The 13,822-nt window shown below is 36.3% G+C and overlaps 1 protein-coding gene across 35 annotated transcripts in view; it reads left to right on the plus strand.

Annotated features, from left to right (window-relative positions):
* BBX (BBX high mobility group box domain containing) overlaps nucleotides 1–13,822 on the plus strand; it is a 363,188-nt gene that overhangs the window by 263,011 nt on the left and 86,355 nt on the right. For 34 of the 35 annotated variants that reach the window (XM_069069765.1, XM_069069766.1, XM_069069788.1 and 31 more), the window contains one exon: nucleotides 9,562–9,642. The exons of the other annotated variant lie outside the window; for it this stretch is intronic. In XM_069069765.1, coding sequence (XP_068925866.1) covers nucleotides 9,562–9,642 — 81 coding nt within the window. The remainder of the gene's footprint in view (nucleotides 1–9,561; nucleotides 9,643–13,822) is intronic. 35 annotated transcript variants of the gene reach the window in all.

Raw genomic sequence — 13,822 nt, forward strand, 5'->3', positions numbered from 1 at the left:
AAGAAGACTGCAAGCTTTGGATACTTTAGTGGAAGAGAAGTTGTCATTGGTTGTAAGGGAGAGAATTAAAGAAAACGATCAAATTGGGTGGCAACTTAAAAAGCTTTCTTTAGGTAAATACTAACCATACTATGATCCATTGTGCTAATTAAAGCTTTACTTAGTGCTTGAATAGTCCTTTTTAAAACTGCAAACTACTTAACTGCTTATTTATAATAGCCCCCTAGTCAGTAGGATGTTATAATTGTACTTCCCTAATGGCAAGAATATTTTTGGTCTATGTTCACTTCTCTTGGTTTCCAAGCTCCACCCCCTCAGTGTTTCTTTATTGCCTGTCATCTGCCCTTTAGGTATCCCCAGGTACCTGCAAATCTGATGTTTCAGAATCTTGTCGGACATCACCATTATTTCGATTTGCAAAGGCTCACCTCTGCAAGTTCAGAACTAATGAACAAGAAAATGACAAAGACCTTAAATCTGAACTTGAAAATAAAATAATTTTGTGTTCATTAACTTATTTCAGTTGCCTGGGATAATGTTTTGGAAAAGTAATTTGGAGACTTTAATATTCTTAGGAGAAATTGTGTTTTCAAAAATATGAAGATAAATATAACAAAGAAAAATCACATTAAGTATTATTACTTTTTGCCCAACTTTCATTTTATGTGTGTAACTAAAGCTAAGTATACTTCTAGATTATTACAATTGACATTTGAGCAAATTTTTAAAAATAGAATTTGATATAATTTGTTTTTATACCACCTACAGTTTCCTGTTGTTATCCCTGCCCCACTCCTAACAAGCAATCCCCTTGTAACAAAGAACAAAGAAAAGGGAACATTCCAGCAAAATTAGCCAATACGTCAAAAAAGTCTGACATCTATAGTGTTCCACATCCACAGTCCCTGATCTCTGTAAATAAGGGAGGGGGTGCTTCCTCATATCTTTTATTTGGACCACGCTTGGTCGTTATAATTTCACAGTATTCAGTTTCAATTATTTTGTTACTTTTTATATTTATATTGTTGTAGTCATTGTGTTTATTTTCCTGTTTAATTCACTTTGTATCAGTTCATATAATACATACTTCTCTGTATTCATTATAATTATCATTTATTATAATGCAGTAATTTTCCATTACACTAATATCCCACAGTTTGCTTAGCCATTCTGTAATCAAAGGGCATATACTTGCTTTCAGTTTTTTGCTACTATGAAAAGACCTACTAATAAATATTTTCGTGTAGATTGTATTTTTTTTATCATTGATGTCCTTGGGTCATATGCTTAGCAGTAGAACCTTTGGGTCAAACAGTTTAGACATTTTCATCACTTTTTTGGGGGGGGGAAGGCAATTGGGGGTAAGTGACTTGCCCAAGGTCACACAGCTAGTAAGTGTTAAGTATTTAAGACTGGATTAGAACTCAGGTCCTCCTGACTCCATGGCTAGTGAGCTATTCATGGCACCACCTAGCTGCCCTGACTTTTCTTTGAATGATTCCAGATTGCTTTCTAAAATCATTGGATCATTTCACAGCATCATAAACAGTTCATTTAATGTACACATTTTCCCATAACCCCTCCAACACTTACTTTTGTCATCTCTTCCATATTTTGTCTTCTTCACCAGTTTGTTGGGTGTGAGGTAAAGCCTCTGATTCATTTTAATTTATGTTTCTCTTATTTATGATTTAGAAAGTTATTTTTATAGGGTTGTTAATAGTTTGCAAGTTTACTTTTGAGAGCTCTTTGTTCATATCTTTAAGCCACTATCTTTTGGAGGTATGGTTTTTGTTTATGGATTTGTATCAGTTACTGATACCTTACATACCAGAATCCTTTTAGTGATATTTGTTATAATGATTTTTCTCCCAGTCAACATCTTACCTTCTTTTCCTAGTTGTATTTTGTTGGTGTGAAGCATTTTAATTTCAAGTAATCTAAAGAATCTTTTATCTTCATAATTTCTTCTATCTCTTATTTGACTAAGGTTTCACTCTCTGGCCATAGCTATGGAATTTATCTGATTTGGCTCTCCTCTAATTTTTAAATAGTATGACCTTTAATATGCAGGTCACATCCATTTTGAGCTTGGTATGTGATGTAATATGTTGGTCTCAATCTAATTTCTGAAGAATTGCTTTCCAATTACCTTTTTTGTGTGTGGGGGAGGTGGTGTCAAATAGGGAGTTCTTTCCTAGGTAATTTCTGTTTTCAGAATGACCTTATTTTTAAGGTAAATTTTAATCCAGAAGAGGGCTGTTGCCGTAGGGAAACTGACCGATTTGGGGTCAGAAATAATCATAGAAGGTAGACTTGGCCCCTGGTAGAGTAAATTTGTCTTTTCTCCATAGTGAAAATTTAGCATGTAATAAGCAATTTCTTAAGTCATATTAATTTCACTCCATGGTCTATTGAACAGATGTCAAGACCATTTCATAACTCTTTGACATCATCCTCAGAGTTTAGGAATATCATCCCCAACTATCCTAGTTTCTCTTTATAATTCACTATTGTTGCCCATAAATTTATACATTCTATCTTCAATTTGTTTGTGTTCTTGGGGGTGATAAGCTACATAACTACGCATTATATATGGTAATACTTCCTTTCATTAGCTGTGTATTGTTTTACCTTTCAAGTGGTCATCCAAAGTTAAAGAACCTAAGATTTGGTGACCAAGTCCACATTATTTTTTTTGTATCATATATGTAATCATATATATCATATCATATATATATATACCACATTCTATCATATATATTGTATATACAACATTATTTATTTGATATCATATGTATATAATCACATTGTATGATTTTTATAATGTCAAGTATATATTTTTTCTGCCTTCATTTTCCCACAATCTTCTTTGTGTGCTTTGGTTGCCAGCCCATCCTTTCTATTGTTTAAACAAAACATTCCTTTAGTTTTTGGTGCAGTGGATAGAGCACCGAGCCTAGAGTTGGAGAGACATGAGTTCAAATCCAGCTTCACTTATTAACTTTGTGACCTTGGACAAGTCACTTAACCTCCATCTGCCTCAATTTCCTCGGTTGTGGAATAGGGATAGCACTATAGTATATCCCTCCCAGGGCTCTTGTGAGGATCAAATGAAATGATATTTGTAAAATGCTCGGAACAGTCTCTGGCACATAATAGTGACAATATAATTAGTATTTACTGTTATTATTATCGTTGTTGTTAACATTATTATTCACATCTTTTTGTTGTTGATGTTGTTATCACCCTCTTTTCTATTTTTATCCTTTCTAAGGTACGGCCAGCTAGAACTACGCATAATGTTGTAGAAATTTTTTGTTTTATGTTTTGTTCTTAAATCACCCCCTTGCTCCCATCACACACACCCTGCCACACAATGCAGGGTACTCAAAATGTTGTTGGACATTTTTCTGGGGGAGAGGAGAAGGCAAAGGAATTGGAGTTAAGTGACTTGCCCAAGGTCACACAGCTAGTAGGTGTCAAGTATCTGAAGCCAGTCTCAGGTCCTCCTGACTACAGGGCCAGTGCTCTATTCATTGTGCCACCTCGCTGCCTGACATTTTTGATAGCAAACCACCTAGAATAACATTTAGATTCTTTCATATGTTCAGAGCTGAGAGCTTAACAATCCATCATCTACTAAACAGACTTTAGATTATTTTAAATGCTTTATCTTTCATTAGTTCACTTTGAAGCTTTCCCCTCACTTTTCTCCTTACTCACACAGCCTTTGGAGATATACTTGTAGTTTATTCTGATTGTTTTAGTATTTTATTTCCTGGAAGAATTTAATGTCATCTCTAAATCTGGAGATTCACTATAAATAACTTTTTCTAAATAACTTATAAAAATATTCACCAAGATTGGTTCCAACTGTGAACTTTAGAGGACTCTAGTGTTTACTTTTCTGTATCTGCAGAAAGGTTTGTTATACCTGTCATTTTCTTCCTGTCAGTAAACCAGGTACCTATTAATGAATTCCACATTTATTCCCAATCTCATAGTGCAACAATTTTAAAATGATCCCTTTGGTTTGGAACCTAGTCAAAGGCTCTTTGAAGGTATTAAATAAATTATATACACTGATTCTTCTTTGTTCACACTCTTGTTTACTCTTCAAAGGATTCTGGTAAGTCAGTCAGGCATAAACACCTTTCATCAAAACCATATTACTTTCTCCGTAGTTTTTTTCTCCAAAGGTTATGTTTGCGTGAGTATTTAGTGATCTTACCCACCGTTGTGCCTTTACAGACACAAAATGCAACTTTTTGTTGACAGGAGTGCCCTTCTATATGGATTGGGATTCATATTGTCAGCCGGCCAGTCTCTGGCTCATTAGCTGTTTATAATGACAGGTTACACGTTTTGGCTAACAATTTTACAATTTCACCCTTGAGTTCCTTCAGAGCATTTGGTTGGATGTCATCCAGTCTTAATGATTTATTTACATCTACCTTGTCAATTAGGACTGACTATTTTGAGCATTTATCACTGCTTATTCTAATAACTCTGATCTGTATACTGTAAAAAAACAATTTGGAAAAGAGAAAGGTCTCCTGAGGTTCGGTGTTGGGATAAATCTTATTGAGTATTTCTATAAATTAATTAGAAATGGGAAACATTCTATGTCATCTTCCTCAATAATCTACAAATTTAGCATTTGATTCCATATCTCTGACATTTCTTTTCCAGAACATATATTTTGCACTTTGATCACCAAGTAGCCCTACTGAATGCTAGCTTTCATCCTTGGCTTTGTTTTAGATAACTTTGTAATTATTGCCTTTGGGGTCCATTTCAATATTTTGCTCAAATACTTTGTTTAGGAAGGGTAATCTTACTCATTATGCGATTTCACTTAGTGAGTAGTGCTATTATTGGTGTCATTTTTAAACACCAAAAACAGTTATCTAGCAGTTGCCTAGAATATTCTTCTATTCTGCAGCCAGAAGGAACTTGTTATAGAGAAGATTCCATTAATATTTGCCCTCTGAACCTCATTTCTTGGACTTGTTTGTATTTTACTTGGCAACAGTTCCTTCATACTAAAAGATGGCAAAAAAAATCATCTTATGACCAAAACTAAATTGATATAAAAATTTTTTTCTAATTTTAATTTTTTAGGGGAAAATAGAATAAAATTCCTTTTTCTTTTATGTTATTTGTAATGGAAATATTGTAAATGTGTAAATAAGGAACATTGGGTGGCAGTTATTATTTTGATGGATATGAGAACTAATATTTGGACACAGCTATCATGTCTTACCTCAAGACAACTCTTCTCCAGACAAAACATCCCAAAAACCTTCAAGTGAAGTGAGGTCATGCTTTATGCAGGATATAAGCTCTAGATCTTGTAGAGGAGAGCAGCCAGGATGGTAAAGAACTATGAGTTGACAGAATACGGATGCATTGAAGGAACTCAGAATATGTACCCTGGAGAAGAGAAGACTCAGAGGGGATATGAGAGTTCTTTTCAAGAATTTGAAGAATTGTCATATGGAAAAAGTGTTAGACGTGTACTCTGATGTCAGTGCGTAAAGCCAGAAGCAGTAGGTGAGAATGCAAAGGGGGAGAATTAGCCTTGATGTCAGGGTTGACATTTCCTAACATTTAGAATTGTCTGAAAGTGGAATGGGCTGCCTTAAGAGATGGTGGGTTTCTTTTCCTTGGAGGTCTTCAAAGAGTGATTCTTCATCTTCTATAATTCTTACCCATGTCTTCCCATAAGTAATGAATAATTTTAATTAAAATTTTTGACCTTTATTTACCTCCAGATGAATTCTGTGATTATTTTTTTCTATTTCTATAAAGTAATTATTTGGTAGTTTTATTGACATGGCACTAAATAAGTAAATTAATTTAGGTATAATGTTATCATTTTTATGATATTGACTTAGCCTTAAGTAACCCATAAATCTACCTAACATGCTAGGAGTTTGGGGTTTTTTTTTCCAGTCTTTTAACATTTCTTGGATGCTAGAGTAGCACTCAGGCTATCTATTTACTCATCTCTTACTCTTACTACAAGATCAAGCCACCTCCTTGTTCAATTATTCAATCTGTCATTCATTCAGTATTTATCAAGTTCTTTTTATATGAAAGACACTGTGCTGGGTAGTGGGTATACAAGGGCAAAAACAAAAACAAAAGCCCACCATTTCCTCCCTACAAGGAGCTTACTGATGAATACAGTGTTTTACAAGTAAGTACAAGATAATTTGAGAAGGAAGAGAACAGTAACAAAGGGTGGATCCAGAAAGGTCTCCAGTAGAAGAAGGCATCTCAGGTGAGCCTGGAAGGTAGCTAATGATTCTAGGGAGTGGTGAAAAAGAAAAAAAGTACCTTCCAGGGATGCAGGGCAGCCTGTGTAAAATATCAGAAATAAAAGACAAATGAATAAGTCTCTAAGAAAAACAAGCAGGCTTCTTTGGCTGGACTGGTAAGGATGTGAAAAGAAGTAATGTGAACTAAGTCAGACATTCCCTCTTTCATTTCTTTTTTGACAGTTCTGCCCTCACCCGCATTCCCCCCCCAAAGTCATTCCTAGGATGCTGAAGTTATTGTTAATACGAGGGTGTTCTAATACCCTAATTCTCTTGGCTCATTATCATACTTGTTGTATAACAAGGGCAATGTAAGGGCCACAGTTTGTAACTGGTTCCCATCATGGTAAGCTCTTGAATACTATTCCCATTCTATTCACATAGCCAAGTTAAAAGAGTGCTGCAGCTTGAATTAAGGATTAGACATATTGACCTAGATGTTCTATAGACATTTTAAATTTAGCATGTCCAGGGCAGCTAGGTGGTGCAGTGAATAGAGCACCGGCCCTGGAGTCAGGAGGTCCTGGGTTCAAATCCAGCCTCAGACACTTAACACAAAAACACCTAGCCATGTGACCTTGTATGTGTCACTTAACCCCAATTGCCCTACCTTCCCCCCTCCAAAAAGCAAATAAAAATAAATTTAGCTTGTCCAACACTAAATTTATAATCTTTCTTAACAAACCTGCCCCCCTTCTTGTCAGGCAACAAACACTTATCAAACGTCTCTTATATACTGGGCATAGTGTTAAAGTATTGGGAATACAAACCTAAAAAAGTCAATCTTTGCCTTCAAGAAGCTTAATATCTAATCCAGATTTTCCCTATTACTAGAGCCACCACCATCCTTTCAGTCTCCACAGGCTCACAACCTAGGTGTTTATCCTTGACTTCTCCCTATCTCTCATGCCTCCTATATCCAGTCTGTGACTATGGCCGGTTGATTTCTATTTTCCATCAACTCTAGCATAAGACCCCTTCTTTTCCCTGACGATGCACTTTGGTGTAGACTCCTTCTCTCCTCACCCATGGACTATTGCAATAGCCTGCTGGTTGGACTTCCTGCCACAAGTCTCTGCTGACTTCAGTATCTCCTCCATTCAGGTGTCAGTGATTTTCCTAAAACTCAGGTCCAACAGGGCCATAGCCTTAATTAGTCAATTCTAGTCTAGTGTCTCTCTATTGCCTCCAGGATCAAATATAAAATCCTCTGTTTAGCATTCAAAGTCCTGTAGAATTTAGACTTCTGACTTTTCTTAGGCTTCTTACACCTTAGTGCCCCCATGCTACTTCCTGATCCACTGACAGTGACCTCTTTGCTCTTGGAATCTGTTCTTGGAATTTGGCTGAACTCCATGCCTGCAAAGCTCTCCCTCCTCATCTCTTCTTTCTCCTGGCTTCTTGACTTCCTTCAAATCCCAGCTAGAATTCTACTTTCTGCAAGAAACCTTTCCCAATCTCTCTTAATCCTAATACTTTCCCTTTGTTGATCATTTCCAGTTTATCCCATATGCATCTTGTTTGTACATAGTTATTTGCATGTTGTTTTCCTATTAGATTATGATCTTCTTGAGAACAAACAAGGATTTTTGTTTTACTTTGTATCCTTAACACTTAGCACCGTGTCTGGCACATAGTAGGAGCTTAATAAAGACTGTATGACTACTGTAAGACTTTTCTATCTCATCTTCCTGCTGAGTATATTTGTGGTCTATTGTTCCCACTTTATCCTGTTGAATTATTTTTCAAGAAATGCAGATATTTTGGGCAGAACAAATGACAGCCTTAAAAAAACACAAAGCAAAGCAAAAGCCTGGGTCTTTATTTTCTTTTTTGACTTGACTCATTGTTTTTAGTAGTCTTTTTCTATTAATCAATCAACAAGAATTTATGAAGTATTTACTATATGTCATGAACTGGGCTAAACACTGGAGATACAAAGGAAAGCAGAAATCATTCCATACCCTTAAGGAATTTACATTCTTCTGAAGTAGAAAACATGTAAATACTTAGGTCTATACACTATCTATGCAGAGTTAATGGAAAGTAGGAGTTGGTGACTGGGAGAAGTATTCTGTAGAAGACGGCATTTGAGATGAATCATGAAAGAATTGAGGTAGCCTAAGAAGCAGCAGCTTGAGGAGGGAGAATATTCCAAGACTGGGGTAAAAGGGGTCAGCCAATTCAAGGGCACAGAGACTAGAAATGGGATATCATGGTTTAATAATAAAATATCCCTGAATTCCAAAGTTCATGGAGGGAAATAAAGTATTCAAAGACTGAAAATAATAGGAAGGGTTTAGGTTGTGGAGAGCTTTAAATGCTAAACAAAAAACTTTATATTTGGTCCTAGAAGTGATAAGGGACTACTGGTGTGTATTGAACAGAGAGTGCCCATGGTCAGACTTGTGCTTTAGCAAAGTTATTTTGGGAGTTGAATGGAGGATGGAATGGAATGGAAAGTGACTAGAGTCAGGGAGACCAAACAGAAGGCCATTCCAATAGTACAGGAGAAAGGTGATGGGGGACCAAATTTGGGTGATAGCTCTGTGAGGGGAGAGAAGGGAGAGATGTTGTGAAGATAGAAATGGCAAGATTTGTCAGCTGATTGGATTGACATAAGGGGTCAAGATAAGAAGTAAAAGATGACTCAAGTTGCAAACCTGGGAGGAGAAGCAGGTAGGTAGTTGGTACAGTGGGTTGAATGCTGGAGCTGGAGTCAGAAAAACCTTAGTTCAAATCCCATTTCAGAAGCTTTGCTAGCTATGTGACCCTGGGCAAGTCGTTCAACTTTAATGCCTCAGATTTCTCATCTGTAAAATGGAGATAATAATGGCACCTCCCTTTCAGGGTTATTATAAGAATAAAAGACAATAATATTTGTAAAACACTTTGCAAACCTAAAGCGCTGTATAAATGCTAGCTCTAGTTGTTAAGAGGACATCCAGTTTAAAATGTCCTATAGAAATTGGCAGGGTTGTTTTTATTTTCTTTTACTGTAATAATGAAAGTCATCTTAGATTGCCCATATTTTTATTTGATATTTAAATAGGACTGTCTTAATGAGACATGGCAAACCCTATGAACTGAATCTTACTATTCTTTTCACATAAGTTATAGGTTTGCCTGTTCAAAAAAAATCTAACTGGAAACAAATTTTAAAATCTTAGTTTCTGATATAATAATAAGAAACAATCTTGCATATAAACACTTTTTTAAAATTTTCATTCAGATATCTTCAAACACATCACATCCAGAGGCTCCTGCCCCAGCTAAACAGTGTGAAGAGTCAGCCCTGTTTCAGTTTGCAGAGGTATGGCAATTTTTCTTCAAGATTCTGGTTGGTGTGTTGTGGGTGTGTGGATATTTTATGGACAAAGTCATGTAATTCTTTATGACCATGTAATCACTTGGGAAGCACCTAAGTAGTTGTGAAATTAATGAGTATGAAGAAGTCACTTTGTCATTAAATCATGTACTAGGGTTCTGTGGTTAAACAAAACAAAACACCTTTTAGTCTCAGAAAACCTTGAGATGGGAGATTAGCAAAGGACAGTGAACTCTAGGTGTGGTATTCTAATATCTGTCATATATCACCCATAACACTATTGCCTGTCTGGAGTTTCTAGTCTCTCTTTGTGTAAATAGAATTAATCATCATTCAGGAGTTTTTCACATTTTATTATAACTAATCTTAGAGTACTCTTAAAATAGCCTAAGCATTAGTAGCTCATTTATTTTAAAGGCAACATGAATTGTTGGGATAGGCAAAGGATCCCAATTTGTTAGCTTTCTCCCAGTGATGGCATGGGATGGTGTGATTCATGAATTGTGTTCTTGTGGTAACACAGCCACAAATCTGACCTGTTAAACTATTCAACCATTCTTTTAGGTATACTTGAATCATAGCTAGTATATTTCTTGGTATTTTGGCTCCAGGCATTTTCTCTGGCTACTTCCCATCCCTGAAATGCTCTTTCTCCAGATCTCTACCTCCTGGCTTCCTTAAAGTCATCTTCTTCAGAAACCCAGGCCTTCTTAATTCTAGTGCTTTCTCTCTGTTTATTACTTACTGTTTAGCCTGTAGATGTCTTGTTTGTACATATTTGTTTACTTGTCTTCCCTTTTGTGAGCTCCTTGAGAACAGGGACTGTTGCTTGATCTTTCTTTGTGCCCCCAGTGCTTAGCACACAGTGCCTGACACATAATAGGCCCCGCAAATGCTTGTTGACTTGACTTAATGATTTAATCCTAGACTAATGTTAGGTTAGGGTCATAGAGGGAACTAGATTTCCTTGCACTGGTGAGAGAGGGGGAAAAACAAAATAAAACAAAACCGAAATGTTCATTAAAAGGGACTCAGAGGCATTGATGAAGTTGAAATGGAATCTTAGATATTGCCCCAGAAACCGTAGCTTTAGTCATGTACTCATTACTAAATAATATGTTATTATCAAAGTATGGTGGAGTTGATGTTTTGTATATGTCTTCTTTTGTCAACCCTAAAGAAGAAGGTGATTACATCCACTCAATAAACATTTAGTGAACAACTATCACACACAAGGTCTTGTGTGATTTGGAACAAATTACTTAAAACCTCTTTAGGCCTTAGTTCCCACATCTGTAAAGGGAGAAGATTGGAATAGATAGCCTCTAAGGGCCCTTACAGCTCTAAATCTTTTTAAATTAATTTTTCAATGAATAAAAATTAATTTTCTCTCCCCACTTACCCCCACCATTGCGAAAAGGAAGACAAGAACAGAGAAAGAAAGAGAGGAAAAGAAAGAGAATAAATCCCTGTAATAGATATGCATAGCCAAGCAAAACAAATCCTTGCTTTGGCCATGTCCAAAAAAGGAATGTCTCATTTTTCACCCTGAGTCTATCATTTCTCTATGAGGAGGTATAAGTAGCATGTTTCATCATTGTTCCAGCTCTAAATCTGTGATCCTATGAAGAAATCTACAGCCTGGTCGGCTATAGAGGAATGAAATATAAGATAGCTATATAGCAAAATACAGGCAGCCAGGTGCTTCAGTCAAAAGAGAATTAGGCCTGGAGTCAGGAAGAACTGAGTTCAGATCTGGCCTTAGAAGCTTACTAGCTACTGTATGACCCTGGGCAAATCACTTAATCTCTCTTTGTCTTGGAGGCAGCTAGGTGACCCAATGAATATAGTGCTGAAACTGGAGTCAGGAAGATCTGAGTTAAAATCCAGCTTCAGACACTCATTCACTGTGTGACCCTGAACAAGTCACTTAACCTCTGTTTGCTTTAATCTGCTAGAGAAGGAACTGGCAAACCATTCCAATATGTTTGCCAAGAAAACCTCAAATGGGGTCACAAAAAATTGGACATAACTGAACAATATAGCAAAATATTAAAAGTGCCATAAGAGGTGCCGTTATGGTTCAGAAGAAGAAAACAAGACAGTTGGAAAGGCTTCTTCATTCATGGAGGTGGAATTTGAGCTGGTCCTTGGCAAGGAGCCTGTTTCAGCTTTTCAGGCATGAAATATTGAGGACAGTAGAGTTAGAAGAAAAGGGGCAGCTGCCTAGTGAGAGACATGGCTGTCTCACTGTTGGGAATTTGACCTATTAAATAATTAATTTTGATACATCCATATAGTTGTGTGTTTTTATTGGTTTTTAATTCTAAATTGATGGTGATTGTAAGGGGAAAAAACATATTTTTATGTTTGGAGGAAAAAATAATGAGTTTTCTCATTAATATCAACATCCATTTGACTGGGTAAAACAACAATTCTGCATTGTATCTTCGTGGCAGCAAAATTTCTGGTGCCCTAGACTAGGAATGAACCAAAGTGATCTATTGCACACATTCTGATCATATCCTTCAGAAAAAAAAATATTCTGTCTCTTTAGATAGTTATATCAAATATTAATTTGCTACTTTTCTGGCATGTTTATATGCATGCTTCCTAATGGTGCAACATTTATCTTGGCTGTTTGGGTGTTGCTTTATGAAACTTGTAATAAAAAATACCGTATAATTCTATTGTCTCATAAAGAACAATTAGGTTGATGAATTCTGAATAAATTAACATGTTGTAATAATCTTCCATTATGAAAAACAGGCCATTATTTTCACTGTCTAGAGGGATAGTTTTGTAGCACTTATTTGTCTTTATTGTCATCCATTTGGTGTTAATAAAATTTTTAAAGTAAAGAAAGAAAACATCTGGCAAAATGATCATTCGTTTTTCATGCGGATTCTGAGTCAGACCCTTCCAGTTCTTTAAAATCATTTGTTTCCCATTCAAGACAGAATTGATTTGCTTCTTCTCATGTTTTATTGTTTTAACACTCTAGGATATGAACAAGAAGATAAGTGGTAGCTAATCCTTGACATACCTGATCTCTTTAGCACATTGTAGCTACTCCATAATGTTTATCTTAGTTTTAGATGCTAGCCTGGGATTCAGCCTCCAGTGCAATTGCATTTGAAAAAATTATGCCACTCAGGCATAATTTAAATACCATATAAATGTTACCACCATTGGGTTCTTTATTGTTTTTGTTTAGTCATGTCTGACTCTTTATGACCACATTTGCGGTTTTCTTGGCAAAGATACTTGGAGTGGTTTTCCATTCCCTTCTCTTGCTCATTTTACAGATGAGGAAACAGAAGCAAACAGGGTTAAGTGACTTGCCCAGGGTCACACAGCCTCTGTCTTAGGCCAGATTTGAACTTGGGAAGATGAATCTTCCTGCCTCCAGGCTCGGCATGTTATCTGCTGTGCCACTGGGTTCATTATTAGCTTCACACCAAAACACCTCTGATTCTAGTGAAGCTCCATAGGTGAACTTGGTGTTGTAAGAACAGTTGTTCTGTGGATCTTGGAAGGGAGGATTGCTGACCGACTAATAAACCAATTGATTAGTGATTGTTTCCCTCTCTACCCCTACAGCACCTCTTCTTATCTTCCTCCCAAACCCCTACCCCCATTCATACACAGGACCTTTTATTGCAAGTGATAGCCATGATTTTGGGCCCAGTTCTTCTTAAACCATTTCAACTAAAGTAGAAAGTATCTTTCTCTTTACCTGAGAGAGAGTCCCACGTGAAACAATGACAGATGATGTATCTTCTGCTTAGGCTCAATTTGAGAGAGCTACATAGAGTGCCCTAAAATGAGAGGATTAATTTGAACACTTAACAGCAAAGTCATGGCATAGCAGTCATCCCATCATCTGTGCGTTAGTGAGGCCAACGAAGGGAAGTGATGTGGATAAACCATAAAACAAATTGGTTAATACAAAAAATAATTTTCATTTGGAATTTGATACTATAAAATTCATTTTTCTTATATTTTCTTCATATATCTAGCATATATCTTTTCTACTTCGCTTTTGCCTAGCCTACTCTTAAGATTAGTTTGTATTCCCCTAAGCACACACTGTGAATGGAGGTCGGGGAAATGGTCCAAAAATATGTTGCATAGCAACAGAGTAGCCAATTAAGTTAAAATT

This window comes from Petaurus breviceps, unplaced genomic scaffold (genome assembly GCF_028583685.1).
Source record: "Petaurus breviceps papuanus isolate PSGF00001 unplaced genomic scaffold, PetGlider_PUasm1.0 90792, whole genome shotgun sequence".
In the NCBI taxonomy this organism is placed as follows: Eukaryota; Metazoa; Chordata; class Mammalia; order Diprotodontia; family Petauridae; genus Petaurus; species Petaurus breviceps.